Source organism: Grampus griseus, assembly GCF_964374135.1.
Source record: "Grampus griseus genome assembly, chromosome: 11".
NCBI lineage: Eukaryota > Metazoa > Chordata > Mammalia > Artiodactyla > Delphinidae > Grampus > Grampus griseus.
This window is the reverse complement of record NC_139005.1, coordinates 58413763-58440226: the sequence shown is the minus strand read 5'-3', so window position 1 is coordinate 58440226 and position 26464 is coordinate 58413763. Positions and strand designations below refer to the sequence as shown.

The 26464-nt window shown below is 36.5% G+C and overlaps 1 protein-coding gene across 1 annotated transcript in view; it reads right to left on the bottom strand.

The window, feature by feature from the left end:
* TRHDE (thyrotropin releasing hormone degrading enzyme) overlaps positions 1-26464 on the bottom strand; it is a gene marked incomplete at its 5' end in the record, with an annotated part of 396110 nt that overhangs the window by 8512 nt on the left and 361134 nt on the right. The window contains 3 exons of the mRNA XM_082666960.1: positions 4240-4321; positions 10728-10868; positions 11399-11566. Of these exons, the coding sequence (XP_082523086.1) occupies positions 4240-4321; positions 10728-10868; positions 11399-11566 (391 nt within the window). The remainder of the gene's footprint in view (positions 1-4239; positions 4322-10727; positions 10869-11398; positions 11567-26464) is intronic.

Below are 26464 nucleotides of genomic sequence, written 5' to 3'. Positions count from 1 at the left end.
GGCAGCAGCGGCCTTAGCGTCTCATGTCTGTCTCTGGGCTCCGCACTTTTAGCTGCGGCTCGTGCCCGTCTTTGGAGCTCTCTTAAGCAGTGTTCTTAATGCCCTCTCCTCGTGCACCAGGAAACAAAGAGGGAAGAAAAAGTGTCTTGCCTCTTCGGCAGGTCCAGACTTTTCCCCGGACTCCCTCCCGGCTAGCCGCAGTGCACTAACGCCCTCCAGGCTGTGTTCATGCCGCCAACCTCAGTCCTCTCCCGGCTCTCTCCGCTTTGCCCTCCGCACCCGTTGCTGTGCTCTCCTCCACGGCTCCGAAGCTCCCCTACTCTGCCACCCGCAGTCTCCGCCCGCGAAGGGGCTTCCTAGTGTGTGGACATTTTTCCTCCTTCACAGCTCCCTCCCACTGGTGCAGGTCCTGTCCCTATCCTTTTGTCTCTGCTTATTTTTTTCTTTTGCCCTAACCAGGTACGTGGGGGGTTCCTTGCCTTTTGGGAGGTCTGAGGTCTTCTGCCAGCGTTCAGTAGGTGTTCTGTAGGAGTTGTTCCACGCATAGATATATTTCTGGTGTATCTGTGGGGAGGAAGGTGATCTCCGAGTCTTACTCTTCCGCCATCTTCCCGGAAGTCTGCCACGTCTACTTCTTTTAAACTATGTTCCACATTGTTATATATTTTCCTAGGCAGTCACTGAATGAATATGCCGGATAGTGATAAATGACCCTTTGGCAACTTTGACTCTGTGGAGTGTGCTCTTGGCCTTTTGACCTTTTGACGAGGTAGAAAGCCAGCCTGAACACATGAAGTAAAACTCTTAAGTCTTCCTCAAAGGCAAACTATGGGATTGACTATGAATGTGTTAAGATAGTAGGTCAGATTATCCTGCAAGGGAACTCTCAGTAGAAAATGTAACTGGGGGTTCTCTAGGAATTCTTTCCTTAAATCACTATTTAAGTGCACTAAATACTTCGTTGTGAGCTCACGGAGCTTGGGGTGACTCACATACATCTTACGAGTAGCTTATTCATCAGAACACGAGTGGCCCACTTTCCATAGTTGTCATAAATTGATCTTACGTCTCACACTCCTCCACAACTCTTCTGGCGAACCTGTGGTCAGAGCAGCCATCTGACTGGTCCTGGGGCAGGGTCCCAGCACCTTCCAGACCCCTGCCTCACTTTAGAGGCATGGGGTAGATGGAAGGCATTTGGCATTCCAGCCTGCTTATTTTGGCAGCTCTTTGGTAGATGTTCTGCTGCTATTAGTTTTCATTATTGTGCTTCCTAAATATTTATGCCATCTTATGCTTTTATTTGAAAATGTTGCAAGTTTAGACATTTTTATAAAATAACATTTAGTAAGATGTCAGAGTTGCTTGTGTTCCCTGTTCTCCTTAGCAGAAAATTTCTAGACATGTTTGTTAATTTCTCTATTAAAAATATTTTAGTATTTAGTACTCTTGATTTAGGGTACTCTAGACCTTAAACATCACAAAATAATTTGTAAAGTGCAGCACACAATATACTCTTAGTAACTATATAAATGAATTGAATTAGCTATTGCCCGATTATGAGGTTTATATTTTCAGCATTAAAACTGTAAATGGGATGTCTGTAACGCACAGGATCTATGTTCTTTTACAACAGTGTTGTATATAAGGTTCAAGAGGCCAAAATAATGAGTGCTGAAGAGGATTGCTGAACGGGCATTAGTATGGAAAAATGGCAAGGGCCTCTGAGGTTCCATGAGGTTGTACTTCCATTCGTTTAAAATTAAGGAGGTGATGTACTGTTTCATGGAGAAATATTGTTCAAATTGCTAGAGCTATGTAATTAGAAGGAAATTGCCAGTTTTAGGTACTAGAATGTAGTTTTGGGGAAGGGACCATAGAACAATGTAAGTGTCTCTGCTGAATGCCCCTAAAGTTGATGGGGATCATTACAATCTCAAATTAGTTTTCAGAATTCATAAAGATGCCAATTCACTTCTGATCTATAAACTTTTGAATATAAGAATATGCTATATCCAAAGGGAGCGTATTGGTTTTTCTGCTTACGAGGCTCATTGGTTATGGGAAAATGAGACTGAAACTTCCTCAGTTCCTTTATATTTATGGAAGGGGGTTATCAGCAATACAAATTAACCCCCCTCCCACCCAACAATAGTGGGCCACAATCCTACAGTCAATGATTAGGTAATAAAAGTATGGAAAAGCCTCAGGCAGCAGTTGGTAAACTGGAAAGTCAGTGCAAGCATCTGTGTCATGAAGGGATTCATCACTCAGGCTACAGAGAGCCTGTATTGTGAAGTTAGCTGCTTTGCAGATAATGGAATAAAAGCCACAGTTGAGTTTCAGTTTTCAAATGGCACCTTTCATTATAGGGGTATCTTGGAACATTTCAAAGGGCAATTAAGTGTAAAAACTTAAATATGTAAGTGAAATATGTAAAGCAAAATGGCCATCATATGATAAAATCAATTTAAATGTCCATTTAACAGATGTTTTTCCATGAGCTGGGTATTATACTGAAGCAAGGAAGACATGAAAGACAGAGTTAGAGAACAGAAGAGGGAGAGAGAACAGGAGAGAGGCAAGGGGAGAGGAAGATGGCAGAAGGAAGGGAGCTAAAAGGAGGGAAGGGGAGGAGAGGAGAGATCTTTCACTTCTGAGTTCACTTCAATGACTGCACAGGTTGTCACTAAACGAGTCTTTCATTCCGATTATTGAATGTAAAATCAAAGAATTAAAACTACTTCATTTAAATACATAAACTCATTAGCTTAATTGTTCTTTCTTTCTCTTTCCTATGGATATGAAAGAATTCCTTCCCTTTTAGCGTCCTTTATTAAAAATAAAAAATATAGTAAAGGGCTTCCCTGGTGGCACAGTGGTTGAGAGTCTGCCTGCTGATGCAGGGGACACGGGTTCATGCCCCGGTCTGGGAAGAGCCCACGTGCCGCGGAGCGGCTGGCCCCATGAGCCATGGCCGCTGAGCCTGTGCATCCGGAGCCTGTGCTCCGCAATGGGAGAGGCCACAACAGTGAGAGGCCCGCATACCACAAAAAATAAATAAATAAATATAGTAAAACATGTGCTAGGGCTTTCAAATTCTTCAGCATTGGGAACACACATAGGGAAAATTGAATTTCAAATCATCAATCAGAGACTTAGCTTAGCTTAGCTCATGGTGTGAAAGAATCCAAGTGAGTGCGTGGGGGATGACCATACAAAATTGGACAATATTAGGAGATGTTAGGGTTGGTGCCAGGGTGGATGCTTCTGGGAGAATCCTGCTCAATGGGATGAGCTCTGGGTCACAGCATAGGGCATTCTGTCAGTGAAAACTGAGGAAACTGTGATTCTCAATGCCAAATCTCAGCTATATTTTATAATGGAGTTGAGCAGCAGACTAAAAAGCAATAAATGTTTGAAGCCCAACTCATTTTAATCAGTCAAATATTTTGCTCCTTCCTCCTACCTACTTATCCCACCCCCCATTTCATGCCCCTAACTATTAGAAATGTGAATTAATGGTCACAAAACTAGCTGGTTTAAATTTCCAGAGACATAAAACAGAGAAAAAAGAAAATGTTAGATACTCTGCAAACTGGACACTAGTCCTTAAAAAATAAGTTCAGTTTCATCAATGAAATTCACTTGTGATTGTATCCAGCAGAATTTTAAACGAACTATTAATATATGTTGCCAGATACACTTCCATCCAAATGTATGAATTTATTCCATTTAACAAACCAAATAGCATGAAGCATTATTACCATATCCAATTATCATTCTTTGTGTAGAACAGACCACAAAGTAATGAATCTCAACTTCTGTACCTCAATAGCAACCTTGGTCCTCTGTATCCAAATACTGAGTCATTGTGACAGGATAGTTTTTTTTGTTCCAAGGATCCCAAACTGGGTTCACAGAATCAATAGAGGGGTAGCTGATTGGATCAAACATTTCTGGAGTGTATTTGGAGTCTCCCAACTTGAGAATCATTGCATTTAAGCACCTCTCACGGGAATTTAATATTAAATACTAATATGTTAGAAATACCTTTGCAAATAATGAATGGCGTAAAGTCTTTAGCATGGGTGTGTGTGTGTGTGTGTGTGTGTGCGCGCGCACGCGCATGCGCTTCAAAGGAATGGGTATGACTATTGGAAAGAAATGTTTGAAGTAAATGTGTAATTTCTTATGTTTATAAAAGAAAGGCATTAGAACTCATCTTAAAATATTTACCTCTTTCAGTTCACCTTCAGTATTAAGAAATTCTGTAACTCCACTGATAAGTTTGGAATTCAAAAACAATGCTTCTCCATACCTTGAAAGATTAAAAAAAGTCTTAATGTTAAAGCAGGCAGTAAATTAGGAAATACTACTATGCATATTTTTTAAGAATCCTTCTCAAGGGCTCCAAGTGACCTGTGTTGTCTTAGTGCCATTCGAGGCCACTTCCCTAGGGAGTCAGGGAGGTGCAAAGAGCTGTGGCTATGGGATGCCATCAAATGCATCCTGATTTGGCACACAGTGTTTCAAAGAGGTCTAAAGAGAGCCCTCCAAAATTATATTTAGGAATTACTATTATATTTCCAATAAAAAGCCAGAGAAAGAAACATTTTAAAACTTTCAATTTTTTTTTTTTTTTAGGTCACACCCCGTGGCTTGCGGGATCTTAGTTCCCTGACCAGGGATCGAACACTGCAGTGGAAGCACAGAGTTCCCAGCCACTGGACTGGCAGGGAATTCACTAAAAGTTTTAATTTTAAAGCAACCTTGATCACTGTAAGGAAGAAGGATCTTACGAAAAGAAATAGAACTGCAGGAAAAACTTGGGTATTAGCAGTAAGTCACACAGATCGTTTGGTCTGGTCAGTCAGAATTGACATCGGCATTATCCTTTTTCATTCCTAGAAACTGAGCCAAATTTCTCAAAACATCAGCATTTTCTCATGTGAGTTTTAAAATAAAACATCAAATTGTTCACTTGAATGTCATCATCTTTGTACCACAAGCATAATTACTTGACTCATGACCCAAGGCAAAGAACACTATGTATCCGTGAGTGAGTTGGAAAGATTTCTCATTTCATTTATTGTCTACTGTGTTAAAGGTACCTATCACAGGTTATCGTACTCTTTCTTTGAAATAAAAAAAAGCACACTAGACTAAATGGAGGCAGGATCAAGATGGCTGCGTAGAAAGACCCTGAACTCACCTCCTCCTATGACATGCCCATAATACAACTATATAAAGAACTTGAGAACAAATTATGTATCCATTCATGATAAAATCCCTCAACAAATTGGTATAAAGGGAACATACATAAACATAATAAAGGTCATATATGACAAGCCCACAGTTAACAGCATACTCAGTGGTGAAAAATGAACGAATTTCCTCTAAGATCAGAAACAAGTCAAGGATGCCCATTCTCGCTACTTTTATTCAACATAGTATTGGAAGTTCTTGCCACAGCAAATAGACAAGACAAAGAAATAAAAAGAATCCAAAGTGGAAAGGAAGCAGTAAAACTTTCACTGTTTGCCGATGACATTATACTATATGGAAAACCCTAAAGACTCCACAAAAACAAACAAACAAACAAAACCTATTAGGCTAAATGAATTCAATAAAGTTGCAAAAACAAAATTAATATACAGAAATCAGCTGCATTTCTATACACTAATACTGAATTATCAGAAAGAAAAGTCAAGAAAACAACTCCATTTACAACTGCATTGAAAAGAATAAAATATCTGGGAATAAATTTAACCAAGGAACATGAAAGACCAGGTACTCTGAAAACTATGAAACACTGATGAAAGAAGTTAAATGCAACATAATTAAATGGAAAGATATACAGTGCTATGTATCAGAAGAATTAATACTGTTAAAATGTGCATACTATCTAAAGCAATCTACAGATCCAGTGCAAGCCCCATCAAAATACCAAAGGCATTTTTCACAGAATTAGAACAAATAATCCTAAAATCTGTGTGGAACCACGAAAGACCTTGAATTGTCAAAGCAATCTTGAGAAAGAAGAACAACACTAGAGGTATCACACACCCTAACCTCAAACTATACCACAAAGGTATAGTAATAAAAACATATGGTACTGGCACAAAAGCAGACACGTGGATCAGTGGAAAAGAAATAAATCCATGTACATCTGGTCAATTAATTTGTGACAAAGGCAGCAAGAATATACAATGGGGGAAAACCAGTCTCTTGAATAAATAGTATTGGAAAACTAGACAACTATATATAAAAGAATGAAAGTGGACTATGTTCTTATACCATATACAAAAATAAATTCAAAATGGATTAAAGACTTAAATCTAAGAGCTGAAACCATAAAACTCTTAGAAGAAAACATACACTCTTTGACATAGGTCTTGGCAATATTTTTTGGATCTGTCTCCTCATGCAAGGTCAACAAAAGCAAAAATAAACAAATAGGGCCACATCAAACTAAAAAGCTTTGGCACAGAAAAGGAAATCATCAACAAATGAATAGGCAATCTACTGAATGGGAGAAGATATTTGCAAATGATATGCTTGATTATGGGATAATATCCAAAATACATAAAGAACTTATAAAACTCAATATAAAAAAAACCCATTTAAAAAATGGGCAGAGGACTTGAATAGACATTCTTCCACAGAAGACATACAGATGGCCAACAGGTACAAGAAAACATGCTCAACATTGCTAATCATCAGGGAAATGCAAATCAAAACCACAATGAGATATCACTTCACACCTGTCAGAATGACTATCAACAAAAAATAAAGAAATACCAAGTGTTGGTGAGTACATGGAGAAAATGGAACCCTCATGCACTGTTGATGGCAATTTAAATTGGTACAGCCTCTATGGAAAACAGTATGGAGGTTCCTCAAAAAAATGAGAAAACAGAACTATCATATGATCCAGCAATTCCACTCATGCGTATTTTTCCAAAGAAAACAAAAACACTAATTGGAAAAGATATAAGCCCTTGTGTTCACTGTGGCATTATTTACAATAGCCAAGAAATGGAAGCAGCCTAAGTGTCTATTAACAGATGAAAGGATAAAGAAGATGTGGCATTTATATATACAATGGGATATGACTCAGACAAAACAAACAAACAAGGAATCTTGCCATTTATAACAAGGATGGACCTAGAGGATATTATGCTACCTGAAATAAGTCAGATAGAGCAAAACAAATATTGTATGTTTTCAGTTATATGTGGAATCTAAGGAAAAAAACAAATGAAAAAATATAACAAAGCAGAAACAGAGCCACAGATACAGAGAACTAGTGGTTGTCAGAGGGGAGCAGGGTGGAGTGAAGTGAAGGGGATTAAGAGGTACAAATACGAGTTATAGGGCTTCCCTGGTGGCACAGTGGTTGAGTCTGCCTGCCGATGCAGGGGATGCGGGTTCGTGCCCCAGTCTGGGAAGATCCCATATGCCGCGGAGCGGCTGGGCCCGTGAGCCATGGCCGCTGAGCCTGTGCGTCCAGAGCCTGTGCTCCGCAGCAGGAGAGGCCGCAACAGTGAGAGTTCCGCATACCGCAAGAAAAAAAAAAAAAAAGAGGTACAAATACTATAATTTGTTATAAAACAAATAAGTCACATGGATATAATGTACAGCACAGGGAATGTCAATAATAATTTAATAACACTGTATGGTGTGTAACTTATAAAATAACATTGTATGGTGTGTAACTTATAAAATAACATTGTATGGTGTGTAACTTATAAAATAACATTGTATGGTGTGTAACTTATAAAACTATGGAATCACTATGTTTTACACCTGAACTGTATTGTAAATGAACATTTCAATAAAAAAAAAAAAACTAAAAGTATTCTAAAGATAAGATTATGAGTTTTTGAAAGCAGAGGTCCAGTCATCACTACAAGAGGTTTTCTAATGCTGTTCTTACCTGTGGGAACTTAAGTAATTTAGCTTCTGGAACCTCAGTTTTCTCATCTGTAAAATGAGGGGAGCTAAACTGTATGACCATCATAATTTGCTGTAATTCTAACATTGAACTATTCCATGGGAAAAGTTATATCAATAAAATAAAATAAACCAACATTAAATAATAATATAAGTAATCATTAGTGATCAATATGTGGTCACAGAAATGGCCTACTCTACAGGAATAAGAATAATTCTTCAAAGAGTGTTTTGCTTATACTTTGCTTGCAGTTATGTGAAGAAGAAAAAGGCACAATCCTTTCCTTGAAGGTAATATACTATGTAGTATTGTAAACAGATCATTCCCCATTATTGTGGCTAACTGTGGTGAAAATAAAATTATACAGCGTTCAGAGAAATTCTCTTTAGCTGTGGGGTCTTCAGAAAGGCTTCCAGGAGATGATGCCAGATAGATTAAGTATGGAGTAGTTCCAAATATCAAGGAAGAAAGTAATTTTAGGCAGAGAGCCAACATAAACAAAGGCAAGGAGGTGTGAAACAACATGGTGTATGCCAACAACTACATGCATTTGGTATTGAGTGTATAAATTGTGAGGCTGAGGATAATAGAATAAGAGGTAGAAGGGTTAGGAAGAGAGGAACCTAGATTTTCAGTGTGGCACAGAGTATTGAAGGTTTTACAGCAGGAAAATATCATTTTTGCCTTTCAGAGAGGTTCTTGGGACAAAGGGAAGAGGTATGTGTGTGAGTGTGTGTGTGAGATTGTGTATGTGTGTGTATGTGTGAGTGTGTGCGTGTGTGATTGTGTATGTGTGTGTGTGAGTGTGTGTATGTGTGTGGTGCTGGTGGTGGTAGATGTAAATATAAAGGCAGGAGACAGAAGGCTATTGTTAAGAGTACTGGCAAGAGATAAGAACCTTCACTAGGGCAGTGGTAGCAGGAAAGAGAGGAAGAATTCAAGAAACATGAAACATTTAGGAATTGTTAAATTATAAGACCTCAAGCCTAATTGTTACATATGTCAAGGGAAAGGGAGAACCATATGTAGATTTCCAGGTGCCTGGCTTGAGCAACTGGTGGATGACCATATATTTACTGAGAAAAGGAAGATAAAAGGAAAATGACGATTTACCCCAGTAGGGGATCTCAACAAGAAACTGTCTATCATAGGGTGAAGCTTAGGTGAAATGCCTGAGTTAGAGATGTAGATTTGGGAATGATTCAAGCCACGAGATTTGATGGCAACTAAAACTAGGGAGAATCTGCAGGGCAGGAAGCAAGGAGAACCTTGGACAGTTTCCCTATGAACTTTCAGGTTCAAAGATCGACAGAGGAGTAGAAGATGAAGGAGACAATCCTATTTGTCAGGATAAACGCTGCCCTGTCTGTAGAAATGCTGAAGCGTCAATCTTTCTACTTTTTTTTTTTTTTTAAAGTAACAGACTTTAGTTTTAGAGCAGTTTTAGGTTTACAGAAAAATTGAGCGTAAAGTTGAGTTTCTAAATGCCTCTTCCTCCCTCTTCAGAGTTTTCCCTGTTATTAATGTTCAGTTAATAAAACAAAGAGGTCATTAGCCTGAGGTGGTTTTAATGCTGTCTCAATCTTTCTACGTTTTGATTAGAGATCATGGACTCTCAGCGAAACGAAACAGGCATATCAGGAACCAAACATTTTTTGGTAGGGACTATAAACTATATATGCATTACACTGAACTCTGATCTACAAAACCACTCCCTAAAGAAACTGTTTATTTGGTAGCTATCTGATACTTTTTAAAGTGAAATACTTGTTTATATATATATTAATTCCACCTTGTGTCTGACTATTCATTATACTATGTGTGTGACAGCAAAGCAAGCTCTAATCTTTCAAACATTCCAATTTCTGAGCTGAAAATACTAGGGAAAAATGTGCTTTCTAGGAATATCAGTGCTTTCTAACAATGAAATATTTATAGACAGAAATATGTTTTAATATGACATATCCATTCAAATTGAACTTATTATACAAGGTCAACCAATAAAAATGTGCTTTTAAAAAATAAAGTTTATATACCAGTTTTTAAGAGATAGAGCAGTAGGTATGTTGTCTGGGGACATTTAAGTTGGAGAACATGAAGCATTTACATGCTCTATGATGAATTTAATTTTAAAATACCATAGAGGTTATCAGAGTAATAAATTAACATTTATTATAATATATTTAAATACATAACGAAATATTTTCCAAAACTGAGGCTGAATTCTCAACATGAAGCAAGATAGCTCAGGAATAAATTCTACTGCAACTAGAATTATAAAGCCATTCAAATATTCCTTCTCGATATCATGGTTTTATTTCAGGTGTTTTATGATATTTATATTTTTAAAAGAATTTAAACAATTCTACAGAAGTAATTAAAGTTTTCTTGTTATAATACCATTACATATGATTCATAAATCATTTTTTTCTACAACACACTCAGGATATAGGGTTTTAATGATGATTCCTTCAACCTAAGACAGTTTGATAGATCTTCCAGGAAAGCTGCAATGCTAAACCTTTTCACTTTGCACATTTCCATATATAATTGTGGTTATCAGTCTTTAATAAATGAATAATGTTATAGAACTGTTAAATTAATTCTGAGTTTCACAAGAGTGGCAACACCCATCTTGGCTGACTACTTCAAAATCTAATTCTATTATCTGGACCTTGGTTCTACCACAAAAAGTAGGGCTTTTATCTCTCATATGTCACCTTTGATTTACTCACTCCAGTATGAATGATTGAAATCTTATTTTTACCTGGTATTTAATATCTTCCATTTATCTCTAAAAAATTTCCAGGCAAGGTCTCGGCCATGTGGATTTCGAGCTACATGGATTATCACATCAATTGCATCTTGATCCAGCACCACTTCAGAATTCAGTGATAGATTTAGAAGCCTTTAAGAATAGAATTGTGGGGAAATTTTTAGTCCAATAACAAAGGTTTCTTATAAAATTACCAAAATTACATGATTTAATTTATCACAGTCTTCAACGAATAGTCCAGTGTAAACTTTACTAAAAAAATTTTATCAATAGAACAATTTTGTTTTTATAAAAGGAGGAAGATCAAATTCATAGTATTGTAATTAATATATTAATCAAAGTCAGAACAATCTTGTGGGTGGAGAAATCATAGTTTTGGTTTGATGATGCAAACTCACTTTAAAAATTCTTTTTAATAAATGCTTCTTTTTATAACGAAATAGTCTTACATATATATGAAAAACATATAATTAGTTAGAAACTAAGGTATACCTTTCAAATCAACAAGCTTTAGTCATATTAATATGGCAGTTTTCCTTAGCTCTAGAAAGATAAATTTTAGAGTAACTAGCATGTATTTAAGGAAATATAAACAAGTTCAGTACAGTCTGATTAACAGAGAATACTCTCATTACACGAATTTTAAAAATTAATTGACCCACCTATTTAATAAATTCCTGTCATCACTGCAAGTTAAGGCTTCCAGTAATATTTTCTTTTCAGAAACGGCCGTGGTGGAGTGGAATTTCATCCATATGAATTCCCAGACATCCTCATCTAGTAGTGAAACTCCTGTACAGTAGACGATGTCTCTAACGTTTAGTGGTATTCTAAAGAAGCAACCCATGGTGGTTTTCCGTTAATTAAAAGCTTCATAGTATTGAAAATAAAGACAGATGCTGCTCTACTAGTCAGTTTTTAAAAAGATGGTTTTGTTAATTAGATTTACCTGAAAGAGAATAATTCTATATAGTAACAATATTCAAAAATATTCCCAACTAAATGAATAAAATAATGTATTTTATTTAAAGATAGTTTTGAATGAAATTTTTTCCACTCTTGGAACTATGTAAGCAAGAATCATAAACAACAAGAACAACAAGAACAACAAGAACATAAAGCCTTAAAAAAATAGAAACAGGGTGCCTTATATTTCCACCAACATTCATATATTTATCAATCAAAAATTTTGCTCTCAGAATTGTTAGACCCAAGAACCACGAGAAAGCACTCGAAGAGACTGACTAATCTGGATAAAACAGAAACATCTCCTAAATTCTTAGACAATTTTTTCTATAATTATTTTTCTCAAATAGCTCTCCAAATTTTGGAACCTAGAAGATTACTAATATAGCTAATAAACAGATAAAACATAAGTAGTAAATTTTGAGAAAGTAAATGTTACAGTGGGAAACTGTTATCGATTTAATTAATCTTGGCTATTTATAAGCTGCAATTCTCATGTGTACTCCGCCGTGGCAGTTTTTTACTAAATATTGTTCTTTCATGTTTTGATATATACCCCACATTTAAAAATACTGTTTTCTTAAAGAACACTCCAATATCTTAAAAAATTAAAAATGCATTTCTGCTTTGTATAATATTTAGTAATCTATTATTAAAATTTCTCATTTATAATTTGAATGTGGTTAATAATAAGAAATGTTTTCTCTGGATAACAAGATGAAACAATCCCTTTTAAATATTTAAGACTTTGATGGTTAAAACATTGCTTTGGTTAATGGAGTATTTGGAAAACAGGAGGAAGCGTCTGAATGACTACCAATAGGGTGATCTTCATCTTATTCTGTTAAGCAGCTAAGTAGGTCTACAATCAGGATACTGAAGATTGTGTATCAGGATACCAAATGTGTAGAGTTGTTAGGACTATCATACAAAATTCCCAGTTCCCAGAAATGGCTAAAAGTATATTATTCTGTCTCTTCCTACCAATAATTAAAATGTTTGGAGAATAGTTACTTTAATCTTGCTGACTGAAGCTTTTTTTCCTTTATGGTATTTGAAGGCAAGCATTTTGTTTGTTTGATTGATTTGTTTTGTTTTTGAAGGAACAAAAGGAATATAGACATCAGAAGAAACCAGAAAAGAGCTTCACTTCTTTCTCCTGTCTTCCCTCTCAGCCCTGGAATCCCTTGACGAAAGTACCCATAATAGTCTTCCCAGTGGGTGGTGAAACCTTCTTCTCCCTGCTCTGTTTATGACCAGCTTGCCACACGGCACATCTGAAATCACTAGGGAAAACATTGCCACCATATGTTGAAGGGTCTGTCAGTCCTGATAGATACAACATAATATTACAAAAATGCATCCATCTTTACTAACTGCAATAAGTTAAAAGTTTAAAATCTTCCTTTAAATCAAGAGCTAGAAAAGAGGATGATTTTTTTCCCTCCAAATATTACAGGCTACAGGGCACAACACTATTATTATTGTCATGATTTTGGCCAAGAGATCACTATAAAAATTTGCAAAAACTAACAAGAAAATGTTTACTTAAATCATCAAATCATAGATCAATGCATATTAGACCTAATAGTAACAGCTTACGTTCAAAAAAAATTCCTTAAGCAATTAATATACCAAAGAATTCAGGGATAGAGCCCACTGAATGAGGTTTGTTACTGTGTATGAAACCAGTCTCAATATCAAGCAGAAAGACATATGGAAATACAGAAAAGGCAAAAAAAGAAAGAAGAAAAAGGAAAAAGAAAAAGGCAGATATTAAACTATGTTCCTTAGAAATAACTTGTGTCATATACGATAGTCATTAGCAACAATCCATATTTTTGCAGTTCAGTGGTTGCTCCTGGCTGATGCTGAACTGTGTAAAATGCATACACAAATGAATAAATGGGTTGGTCAGTGCAAAGTCCTGGACACCGGCTAAAGGGGCATCAGAGGTAGAAAATACCACTTTTGCACAATACTACATTCCAGGTTACCTGTCTTATTTTATTTCGTCTATACGATAATATCATGATATCTGTATTATAAACTTCATTTTGCAGGAGAGGAAACTGTTCTGAGAGAGGATATTTTGCACTATAACAACAATATAGTAAGTTGAGAATCAGGATGGGCTATACCTGAATGTCTTTCCTATTTCTATCAGCTTAGACATAGCTAATGATGATGAACATAAGATATTAAGATTTCTGTTAGTAGTAATCATCAGTAATTATCACTGAATGCTGATTTTTGTTGTTCCATAAAACGCTATCTTATAGAAAGTAAGAACAACTAAACCCTGGATCTAACTAGTAGGCTGCAGAGTAATACCAGTGCATCCAATCTATAATTCCCTTAGTGCTGAACTGGCCACAGATGTCACTTCTACCTTCTGTTTTTCATTACTTTTTTTTAAGTCCATAGTTTAATCAGTCATCTTTTTTTTTTTTTTTTTGCGGTACGCGGGCCTCTCACGGTTGTGGCCTCTCCCGTTGCGGAGCACAGGCTCCGGACGCGCAGGCTCAGCGGCCATGGCTCACGGGCCTAGCCGCTCCGCGGCATGTGGGATCTTCCCGGACCGGGGCACGAACCCGTGTCCCCTGCATCGGCAGGCGGACTCTCAACCACTGCGCCACCAGGGAAGCCCCCAGTCATCTTTGATAAATATTCAACGGTGGCAAGAATGGTTTTCCAACAATAAGCTTCCGTTCTGTTCACCAGAATCAAAATAACACTTGTTAAAACACAGCCTCTGGCTGACTTAAAGGACATAGGCTGGGGGTGTATTTAAGGAGCTGCTGTGTAGCAAGCTGATCATATACAGAGCAAGGAGAAGAAATCTTGAAAGGGCACCCAGCAATGAAGTGCTGGATGAAATGGCAGACAGACCATCCTGAAGGAATCTAACAAAAGTCCTGGGCAAAGGAGGCTTTTGAAAGCAAAGCTGCCCAGAATAGGGGCAAATTCTGTTTTTGAACCGGCAGCCTCAAACAAGAGAAAGACCACATAATTTGGATGTGCTCTGGAAGAAACTGCAGGTCAAGTTTCAGGCTCATGAGCAGCTGTCCCCCTGTGCATAGCAGATGCGTCAAATTTCACTACTATGAAAATGAGACTTACATATATTTACATATATAATCTGAAACCTGTTGATGGTCCACTGAAAAATAGCCCTTGATCTCAGCTACGAATCCCCAAACTCTCAAGAAAGTAATGGCTATTAGCAGATGCTGGGAGGTACACTTGCTTAAGATTCATAAGCCTCCTTAGAAGAACAAGGACAGAGCGGATTAGCCGGAAAATACCACTCAGATTTTTCTAGCATCTCCTCCCAACCCACCAACTCCTTATCTTCCTTACTCACCCAGCAGATAAAGAATCAATGTATAGGTCACAAGATTATTTGTACTCATCACTGAAAATAAAACAAGATTGGTGAGCACTGAACTTGCCAAGGGTCCTTGGCTCCTAATGATTTCCATTGTTAATGAAACCCCCTTTTGCTGCTAAATTTGTAAAGATGCGCTAACAACACTTTAGCAAAATGATTGCTCTGGGGACAGTTTAAGATCTCTTTGTATAAACCAAAGTCATCAGGAACAAATGAAAAAGCTCAGTTTTTGTAAAGCATGAGCTGAAAAACCCACAGAACTCACAGTTATGAATAGTGCAAATGAGGCCTATGAGATTCTTGATATTAGGATTACAGGGAGAGAGAATATGGAAATTGTTTATGAAAATGTGAATCCCCCCATGGTCATTTCTTTTTAACTGCTGCCTCAGAAGTAAATCTTGTAGTGGAATTTTATCATGTGGGAAGCTGGTCTCTGCTAGCTGCCTTCCTACAAGATGAATGGGGTAATGCTGAGCCCAAAGGAAGTGCCTTTATCTTTCTAAGGTACTGACTTTGCAGAAATGATTACCTAATTAATGTAACTTCTACTATGTTTTTTATTCTACTCTCATTTTAAATAGCATGATGACAGAGTTCATTTGTATGATAAAAGTTTAAAATTCAGCATAAAAATTCAGTATATCATTTTGGAATAATTTATTTTTTGCATTTTGGTGATATGTTTAACCTTTTCTACCTTGCCAAAAGCAAATGCCTAAAAACTAAAAGCTTTGTAGTAGAAGTTAAAAAATTAAGCAGTGGAAAAATTAAAGGTATGTGTCTTTTACGAAAAATTTTTTACTGAGTTAAATAATAATCGTGAGGTAGTGGGACTAATATTTTAAAACATAGTAAATTGGTAATTATTAAATGGAAACTTGTGAAGTAGATTGGTAAATTAAGATAAATAACAGGAAAATTTCCAAAGATTTTGCTATGAAATTTTTCATTGCTGCATTGTATTTTGAGGTTAAAAATCAGGACTCATTTAAAATAACAATAAAGGACTAGTTTAAGATATAAATAGCAACTAAGAATGATATCATAGATTAATATTTAATGATATGGTAAAATATATTATTTAATATGATGAAATATATTTTTAAGGACAGAGTGTAATATATATATAAATATCACTGTGTTAAGTCTAAAGAAAAACGTTAATGTGTATGTAAAAAGAAAGGCTGGAAAGATAAACAGTATTAACAACATTAGCCTCTGGGTTTGGGGATTATAGGTAACTAGTGTTTTTTTTACACACATATTTCAAATTTAATAATTTAATAACGTTTACAGTTACTTTGGAAATAAATAACTACATTTATAAAGATAAAATTCTGTTACTTTTAGAATAAAATATATACCAATATAAAAAATTCTGTTGAATAATATATAGAAATAATTCTGATGATACAGTTAAAATATCTCCCAGAGGAAAATTATACTTGCTAAAAGAAAAAAAACACACTATTTTAAAATATAAATTTTGATGCTTAATCATGATATGGGTCTATTTATTTCTAAGCAGGTTCTCAGTAGACGTAATTTGACCAGTAACTGCCTCCAGGACTGGGCAAGTCAAGGTCATTGCTTTGGGCTTTATTTTTAATCCTAATTGGACAAGGGCTAAAATACATGAGTTCTAAGGTCCCTTCCTGCTCTGTTAGTACAAGTGTCTTTTCATTAGTGATTGTATTAACATTGAAATGTGGATTTAATTATTTTCAAAGACAATAAAAAAAATTCTCAAGTCACTGGCCTCTCGAAGAATACCTCTTTCTTTCAGTGGCACTACACATGCCATTGATATAGAGTGTGGCACACCATTTAATTAATTTTAATGAACTTGCAGTTCATTTGAAATATAATTTGCCTATTCTAACTAAAAATTGGAAGACAGCTTCGGTTGAGGCTTCCTCACCAATACTCTGTATCTTGCTCTGCCTTATAAGTACAAGCACTCTTACTTCTTTTGGGGCAGACAATCCTAGACTTTTAACTATCAGACTGAAAAATAACCTGCATTTACAAAGGCTGACCCTGTCCATCTTGTCTGCTACCCCCATCTCTCATTCTATCCAGATTTCTTGGTCCCTTGACTGCTGCTAAGAAAGCCATCCTGAATAAAAATGACAGCTGTTTAGAAGGAATGTGTGACTTTTTGCACCTACCTGTCTGTTTCCTCATCTGGAAAATGGGAATCATAATTCCTTACAGGGTTGTTACAATGATTAAATGAAATAATGTTTCATTTGATATTCACATGAAAACGGTGCATATCAAGGGTTCAGTATGGATTTTAGATAAATGTTGTGCATAGCCAAGTACAGGGGACATAGAAAATTGTCTAAATAGGTAGTAATAACATCTCTCCTCCTCATTACTTTTATTACTATTATTATTAGGATGCAGTGCCAACAAATATTCCCATCGTTCCCAAATGAGTTCTGGACTACAAAGAAAGCAAAAATAAAGTTTTTAGACAACCTTGCTAAAAGTGAATGAGTAATTATAAAAGTCACTACAGACACTACATCTCAAGTTTAAGGCATTACAATGAAATACACTTTTATAATTCCACCTAACTTTACTGGTATACTTGTCAATCAAATACACTGCTGAATCTACACAAAAACCCTGGCAACCAAAGGAATATCGTTCCTTAGTATCTCTACAAGGCCCATGGCCAAGGAAGAACAGAATCTCAAGTGAAGTATGCAGTTGGTGAGTGGCTGAAAGAACAGGAGACAGCAACGCTGTCAGCTGGCACCTTTCATGCATCAGCTGGGGCTGCTCTGTTTCTGAAGAGTCTTCTCACTGGTGCCCACACAGCCTGCTCATTCCCACTGAACCTGGAGCACGAAAAAACAAAATACCCTTTGGACCTCAAAACAAAATAGAGTTGGGGAAACCTGGTGGACAATAGACCAACAATATTTAAAATTACTGTGTTCTGAAATGATATTCCAAACCTCTTCACATTTTATTTTTGCATATTTGCTAAGAGGTATATGCTGCTCTTTCCATATGAAAGACAAAGGACTGCTGGGAATGGGTCGGTCATTTTAACTCTTAATATCCCAAATGTATCAAGAGTATATTTTAAGATAGCTGCACTCCTTTTAAATGGCTCTTATAATTAAAGTAAATGTACTTTAAAAGAGACGTTCACTTTGCTTATGCTGAAATAATATATATTACATTATATTTTAAACCTTTAAGTCCCTATATATACAGTAGCTATTATTTCTACTGGCTGGGAAGGGAAAGGGATGGAGAGGGTTATGTTTCTGGGCTGTTAAGACCACTTCATAAAATATAATTGCTAAAGCATAAGAACAAAAGAAACCAAGTGACTCAGATAGCATTAAAAAGAAGAGGACAAGGGGGCTTCCCTGGTGGTGCAGTGGTTGAGAGTCCACCTGCCGATGCAGGGGACACGGGTTCGTGCCCCTCCGGGAAGATCCCACATGCCGCGGAGCGGCTGGGCCAGTGAGCCATGGCCGCTGAGCCTGCGCGTCCGGAGCCTGTGCTCCGCAGCGGGAGAGGCCACAACAGTGAGAGGCCCGCGTACCGCAAAAAAAAAAAAAAAAAAGGACAAGAAGAAGAAGACATCAAAGAAAAAGTAGAAAGAAAGAAAGAACACATGAGACATGTACAGAGTGGCCAAAAAATTCAGAGTAAAAATGACAAAGACAGTCATGACAAAGACCTACAAAAAGGTAAAGGGGAAAAAACACAATGAGAGGAGAATTTGTGACTTGATTTGTTGAAAATTTTTCTTTGGCCTGGATTTTGAACACATTCTACTGAAAAGCCTAGAACAAAGTTATTTAACGTTTCATAACTCAGAACCCTTATGACATCCAGAATCAATTATACCCATAAGACCTCCAAAAAATTGAACTGGTTTATAACAAAGGTAGAAAAATTAAGATATCCATGATGACTCACTTTAAAACAGTGAGCAGCAGACTGCTAGCATAAATAGCTCTAAAAACGTAATTTACAACTTAAGAGGTATACAGTTGTAATAGAAGTTGTGAAATGGCTGATAAATTGCCCTATTTATAGATGCCTGTGTTACAGAGGAGATAAATTGTTTCTGGATAATTGCGTGCCTATTATCCGTGGCTTCCCAACGAATTTCAAACCTGCTCTATCCTGATCCTTGAATATTTAAGCTTCTTCTTCACTTAGCTCAGGTCAGAGCACTGTAAATCTAAGTGCCTCCTATGATATGAAGTCTAAATATAGATGGTGTTTTCTGAATCACAATGATTAGGAATCAGTACTTGTGGTTAACTTTTAAGATGAAAGGTAATGATAGGAACGACACATTAGTTACAAGAGCAAATCCATCGCACTATTCCCATTCAAATCATGATCCAGGCTGAGTGTTTATGAAAACTCCACTGGATGACATAGGGCTCCACCTGAACAAATAAATCTTGTTGCCCAGGAATAACTTACAGCAACAGTCATTGTCTTGAATTCTTCATACAAAGGTTGAAAATTGCACCAGTTTATTGTATCCATCAAATTACTACATCGACAAATGTATGGGTCTATGCAAATGAGGTTTATCTTCATTTCTAATGCACTCTCAAGGTCACTGTGGTTAATAAGGCTGATTGTACAGCTTGGGAAGAATCAACTACAGCCATTTAGTTAATTCTTTAGGCATAACAAGTAAACTGTCATGAGTAGGCAATAATTAATATACTTTCCTCACTTGAAAGGTCTCCAACTAAAAGATTTTATTTGGCTAAAGTAAACTTTACTATTCTCTGTGTGTGTGTGTTTGTGTCTGTGCATTGAACAAAATGTAATTCTGTATGTTTTGTAATTTTAATTGTTAGATTCACTGCATAAGAAAATGCTGTACTTTTTAAAAATAGAGAAATATTCTTATTCTCATCAAATCCTGGATGTTCTATGGTTTCACTGAAATGCACTTTGATCCTCCTATGAAAAAGCAGTGAAATCCATGAAAAACTTTATCATACATGTATGTATGCTAAGGAATAAGGATGTATATAATTAAATTTGATAATTAAATATAGTTATAAAAAGTCTAGTCCTGTTACAAGGTAAAATCAAATTATTGATTAAAAAAAGAAGCTGGGGTCTGGAGAAAGGGAGAATGGCAAGAATGGATGAAAAAAGTTACAAAACAAGCTAGAAGGCCAATTTTGCACTGGGAGATAATATAGCTGAGAAAAACATACACTTTAAAAGAGTCAACTCAAACGTTATGACTTTCTGAAATAAGTGAAATGTATGTATGCACATACACATGTAATTGGCAGGTATTGGTCATAACGTTGCATGTGTATAAAGAGAAGGGGAAAACAGTGCACATTGAATGCCTGCACTGTATGTTCGTTTCAGCATAAAATAAGCAAGGTTTGTTTATATATGAAAATAAAAGTCACTTCAATTTTTTCTATTTGGTTTTTTAATTATAGAAAGAACCTCAAGTCACTAGAAAGTAAAACACAAAACAAAAACAAAAAACCTCTTTCTAAATATTTAGATGTGAAGGGATTCTGAAACACGAGAATGGGTCCTTTGCTGTGAATTTTAGGAATATCTCTATATATTATTCTATCTTCATGCGATAGGCCACTCCCATCTTTTTTTCCTACACAAGTAAGAAAATAATATTCTGAGGAATCATGATATTAATTATGTCTGAATTTTATGAGGAACAAGAAGAACCTCCCTTCTCAGTATCTTCTTTTATTCCTCCATTTCATGATGAAAATCTTAAGTAAGAACAGGGTGAAGTTAGCGAAAGTTAGAAGTCTTATTTGCTATCTATTGGTAGCACTCCATGAAATCTCATCAGCACAATACAAAATATTATGTACCAAGTTTTGATTGCAAGGCAGAGGCTAAAGTTGTGTGTATTAGTTTCGTATGGCTGCCATAACAAATTACCACAAACTTGGTTGCTTAAAGCAACAGAAATTTATTCTCTCACAGTTCTTATGGCCAGAAGTCCAAAATCAAGGTGTCAGCAGGCTGCTTTCTCCTGCAGATTCTGAGGAATCTGTTCCATGCCTCTCTCCTAGCTTCTGGTGGATCTGGCAATCCTTCGCATTCCTTGGCTTATAAATGCATAACTTCAATATCTACCTCTGTCTTCACATGAATTTCCCTCTGTGATTCTCTGTTCTTTCTCTTCTGTCTCTGATATGGACACTCAACATTGGACTTAGGGCGCACCCTAAATCCATGCAGTCTCATCTCAGAATCATTAATTTAATTACATGTGCAAAGATCCTATTTCCAAATAAGGTCACATTCACTGATGGGGTTTAGGATTTAGACATATCTTTTAGAAGCCACTATTCAATCCGTGCAAGTGTGTGCATGTGCTTTTATTTTTCCTATTATTGCCAAGAAATTACAAGTCATCAGAGTTCTTTCTCACTTTCAGATATTTTAAGGTATGGGTAACGCAAAACAGTATTTGATGACTATGGAAGATCTTTCATCAACATTATCACAATATTGAGTAAATGTTATCACACTATCATTAGAAAGACTACCATGAGTTATTTTCATTTTGAGATAGAATAACTTATATGCATGAAATCAGTCCTAAGTCTTAATCACAAGGGGGAAAAATAAATAAAAAGGAAATGTTGATATTGCTGAAAGAATCTTCTCAGTGCTAATAGCAATGCTTATATTATTTTTGGAAAATGTGGAGGAAATTTCTTCTTTATAGTGGTTGGTAGTAGTTGCAATAAACCCTGTAATCAATGAATCTTGAATCCATCAGTATAACCTACTGTCTGTGAGTATGTAAGAATGTTTTGGAAGCTACAAATATTTTTGTTGGTGCTTCTGCTCTGGCTTAGTAAATAATAATGATTACTATTGTAAGTTTAATCACCACTGCTCCCTGTGTTGCCCATGTAAATCTATATTTACTTAGTACTTGTACTGTGATAAAGTCAGGCAGTTAAAATAGAGCTATTCTATAACTAATCAATAGGCGTATCTTTTGACAGATAACACAAAAGTTCAATAGTGTTATGCCTGAAATTGGTAAAATACTAGGCAAACAATACTAGCATGATAGGAAAATTACTTTTGGCAGAAATGGGAGGAAAACCAATTATATTGAAAAGAAAAAAAAAGTTAAATCAAGTTATTTTCAAAAGCACACCTCTGTAAAAATTAAAATACCCTGAAAAAATACTATTGACTATTTGCCTCTATGCATGACCAATAATATAATATTTTTAAGTAAAATGTCAGGAAAAGCCAAAACAGTTGGGAAAAGGGAAGTAAGTGTATGATTATTTCTGCATTTTAAATTAGAATATAAAATCGTTACTGCATTTAGATTACAAACTAAATGTGACTGTAAAAAAGTGAATAGAATCATGCACTTATATTAGCTCTCAATGCAATTAAAATCCCTGCTACACTGAAAAATAAATTAAAAACACATCCAAATTAGTTAGTCCCGCAAGTAGGTCATTCAGTCAAATATTTATCTGATGACGAACTGAACTGAGCTAGCATGTATTGAATTCTCCAAATGGCAAGGACAAGTGGTAGTTTCAGTGTGATTCCAGAGAAGCATAGGGAGAAGAGAGATTATAAAGTCCTCTTCTACATTTAGTTATAGCCACTCCTGAAGTAATCTTATACATGACCTCTCCTTATACAAAAGGTTAGTCAGGTAGTGATTGACTACTGGTTATGAAAAAGATTTCCAGTCTGACAAAAGAATTCACAATTGGATTAATTCAGATAGCAAGCCCACTTACTACATTTCACATATGGCTTTTCTTCTCCATAGCTTACCAAAACACTTCTATTTGTTAACATACTCTCATCTTAGAAGAGAAATCCCCTTAAGCTTTGATGAAGGAGCATAATTAATTAACGGGGATTTTTGCTCTTCTCAGCAAATAAAAACAAAACCACCTGATGAACTGAAAATGAAATTATAAAACTTCCAGAGGATGTTCTTGGGTCAGTATAGAGTCTGCCCGATCACCTAAACTTTTGAAAGTACCAAGACTTTAATCTTGAGAAATGATGTTGAGGAAGAAGGCCATTTTTTTTAGGTGACTTTTTCTTTTTTGTTTTTAATTTTTATTGGAGTGTAGTTAATTTACAATATTGTCCCAATCTCTGCTGTACAGCAAAGTGCATCAGTTATACATATACATACGTCCACTCTTTTTTAGATTCTTTTCCCACATAGGTCATTACAGAGTATTGAGTAGAGTTCCTTGATTGAGTCACAGATGTAGAAAACAAATTTATGGTTACCAGGGGGCGAAGGGAGGGGGGAGGGATAAATTGGAAGACTGGGATTGACATATACACACTACTATATATAAAATAGGTAACTAATAAGGAGGGCCATTTTTATACACTGTTCCTTCCTCTTAACATCTCCTTTCCCTCTTTGCCTACTGAACGTGTATCTTTCCTGTAGGCCTCAGGTCAGTTGTCACTCTGCAGGAATGTCAGCCTCACTGACACGTCAAGTTGTTCTTTTCTTGTAAATCTCCCTCTGGTTCTCAATACACTAAAATCGTACAGTATTCGTACGACATCTGATTAGTCTCAGTCTACCCCATTGGACTGTCAACTTCAGGAAGGAAGAAACTGTGTCCTTTTGCTCATCACTGTATCCCGTGACTTTTAGCCTGATGCCTGTGATGCAGCAGTTACTCAGGGTAAATTTGGTACATGAATCAAGCACTGTTGGAGTCTGAATTAATACTGATTAGTCACATTAATAGATATTACTATGGAAAAGTCACTTTATTTTAGAAATAAAGCTGAAAGTTAAAAACCAAGTTGACTATGATCCAGCTATTCCATTACCCAAATGTGACTGGTGAGCTTGGCCCTGTAATGCTGCATCCATCACAGCGAGGGACGCAGCATGTTAAAGATCTTTTGTTTTAGCTTTAAAAAACTACTGAGGAACAAATTAATAATAAGACGTCGATGATGGTGATGATTTTGAAGATAATTGTGAATTATTCCAGAGGTTCCCAAAACAGTCTCTGTGCTGGAGTTATGCAGACAACAATTCATAATGAGGTGACTGGCCATAACTACTAAAATATAAAATATCTAGGGAAGAAAGGTGATAGAAGGAAAGTGTTTATCCTTTAAGGTTTTTTCTTTTTCCCAGGCATATGATAAAAGTCAAAAAAAAGTCCTTTCTCTTACTTTTTATATTAACTCCTGTCACTCTTCCTTCCTCAGTCATGTTCAAATATGTCCCCTTCACTTCATTTCCAACACCAGCACTCAGGGCCGGAAGTCTTCCCTGATCTCTCTGATCTGGTCAAATTCCTACAGGACAGTCTCTTAGAACACCACAGATCTCTTCTTGGTTGCACTCACTTGAGTTTCATTTTTAGCTTTATGTGATTATTTTGAACAATTTCTGTCTCCCTCCTACACTCCCTCCTTGCCCCTGCATTCATCTTTAGGATGGGTAAGGGCACAGACCACATATTCTCAATGCCAGTCAGGTGGCAGGGGCTGGCATTGCTTGAATGCTGCCTTCCAAGTGTCTAGCACAGTGCCTGATACATCGTAGCTGCTCAATACATACTTATCAAATACATGAATAAATGAACATACCTCCCCCTTTAACTATATAATCAAAAGAGAACCCAAAGTGGACACATTGTGAGGAAACTATGATTTATGTGCAAGCACAGTGAGTGTGAAATTGTGGACTGTTGGAGCTGATGGAAGCACTAGAGATTTGTTCTCACTTTAGAAACAGGGTTGAAATTTGGAGCCATTAACAGACTTGTCTTAACCCACAGCTGCCTAATGACAAACTAGGAGCAAACCTAATTCCTCACCCCAGCTCACTGGAGGTTTGGGCAGCCCTGCCCTTTCCACTACTCCACATAGACTCCGTGCTGTGTTCAGTCATCTGCAACAGGACTACGCTGGTATCTGACCACTAAAATGGCAGATCTGGCTGGTATAACATTAGCCTATGAAAACTTATAGTAGGTCAATGTACAGTAAAAAGAATACAAAAAGGAGTGTAAAGAGCATAGGTAATAGGACAATAACTTGGAAACATGGGCAATAAATTAGGATCTATGTTTTCAGGGAAGAACCGAAACACATACAGACCATAATGGAAAGAGCCGAACACATACAGACCATAATGGAAAGAGCCCTTTGTCCCTCCACCTTTACGTTCTCACATAAGTAAAGCAAATATTGATGGATAGAGAGCAGACACAAAGGAAAAGAGCTTAACTGGAGCTCTTTACACTATGAGATTAAAAAAACGCTATGGCTGGTGGAGGGACATGTACTGTAAATAGCAGCTGATTAAGGGGAGGAAAGAAAATGTAATATTTACCCAGAGGCCAAGACAGGCAGTATTTCTTAAAGCGGGGAGAAAAGGGCAAATGTCCCCCTGCTCCTAACTGAGAGTCTCTCTGGTAATGTTTTGTTTTTTATTTTATGTTACAGGTCACATCCTTATATCCTCAAAACTTATAGAGAGTTAAGTCTAATATTGAAGGCCTTCTATAAATGTCCTCTTCTGTTCTATTCTACACTGTTCCTACTTTCCCCATCTAAAATTCATGCCACTCATTACTCGGGGGTGGGGGGGCGGTCAAAACAAGTATTCAATAGCAGGCAACTTCAAAGATGATTAATGTATAATTTCCTATAAGGGTCAGATATTATATAGGCATTCTTTTACATAACTCTCACTACTTGTTTGGTTGTTAGTAGTACTGCCACTTTTCAGATGATGAAACCAAGTGATTTTCCTAAGTTAATTTAGTTGAACAGCTGCAGTTTGATCATGGTGTCTTTGACTCTGAAGACCATAACCGTTCCTAATACCAACGGTTCCCCAAGTGTGGTCCCCAGATTAGCAGCATCAGCATCACCTGGAAACTTGTTATAAATACAAATTCTTGGGCCCCATTTCACCTACTGAATCAGAGCTCTGGAGGTGGGGCTCAGCACAAACTGTTTAACAAGTCCCCCCAGGGATTCTTGTGCACAATCAGGTTAGAGACCACAGGCTTATACAGTGTAGCATAAAACTTTTGCTTACACTCACTGCAGAGAGTACTTGAGTTCTCTTGGGTGTCTTTTTTGCTTTTTTTTTTTTTTTTGAACAAACATCTATTACTGATGTATGGAATTTGATATACCACCACAGAATTACCGGCAGTAGGGGTAGAAAGTAGACAGGCTAGGGACGGAAGCCCAGATCTGCCACCTATTGTTACATAATCTTGGCAAGTTGCATAACCTTTCAAAGTTTTGGATTTCTCTTCTATAAAAATGAAAATAAAAATGATGAGATCAG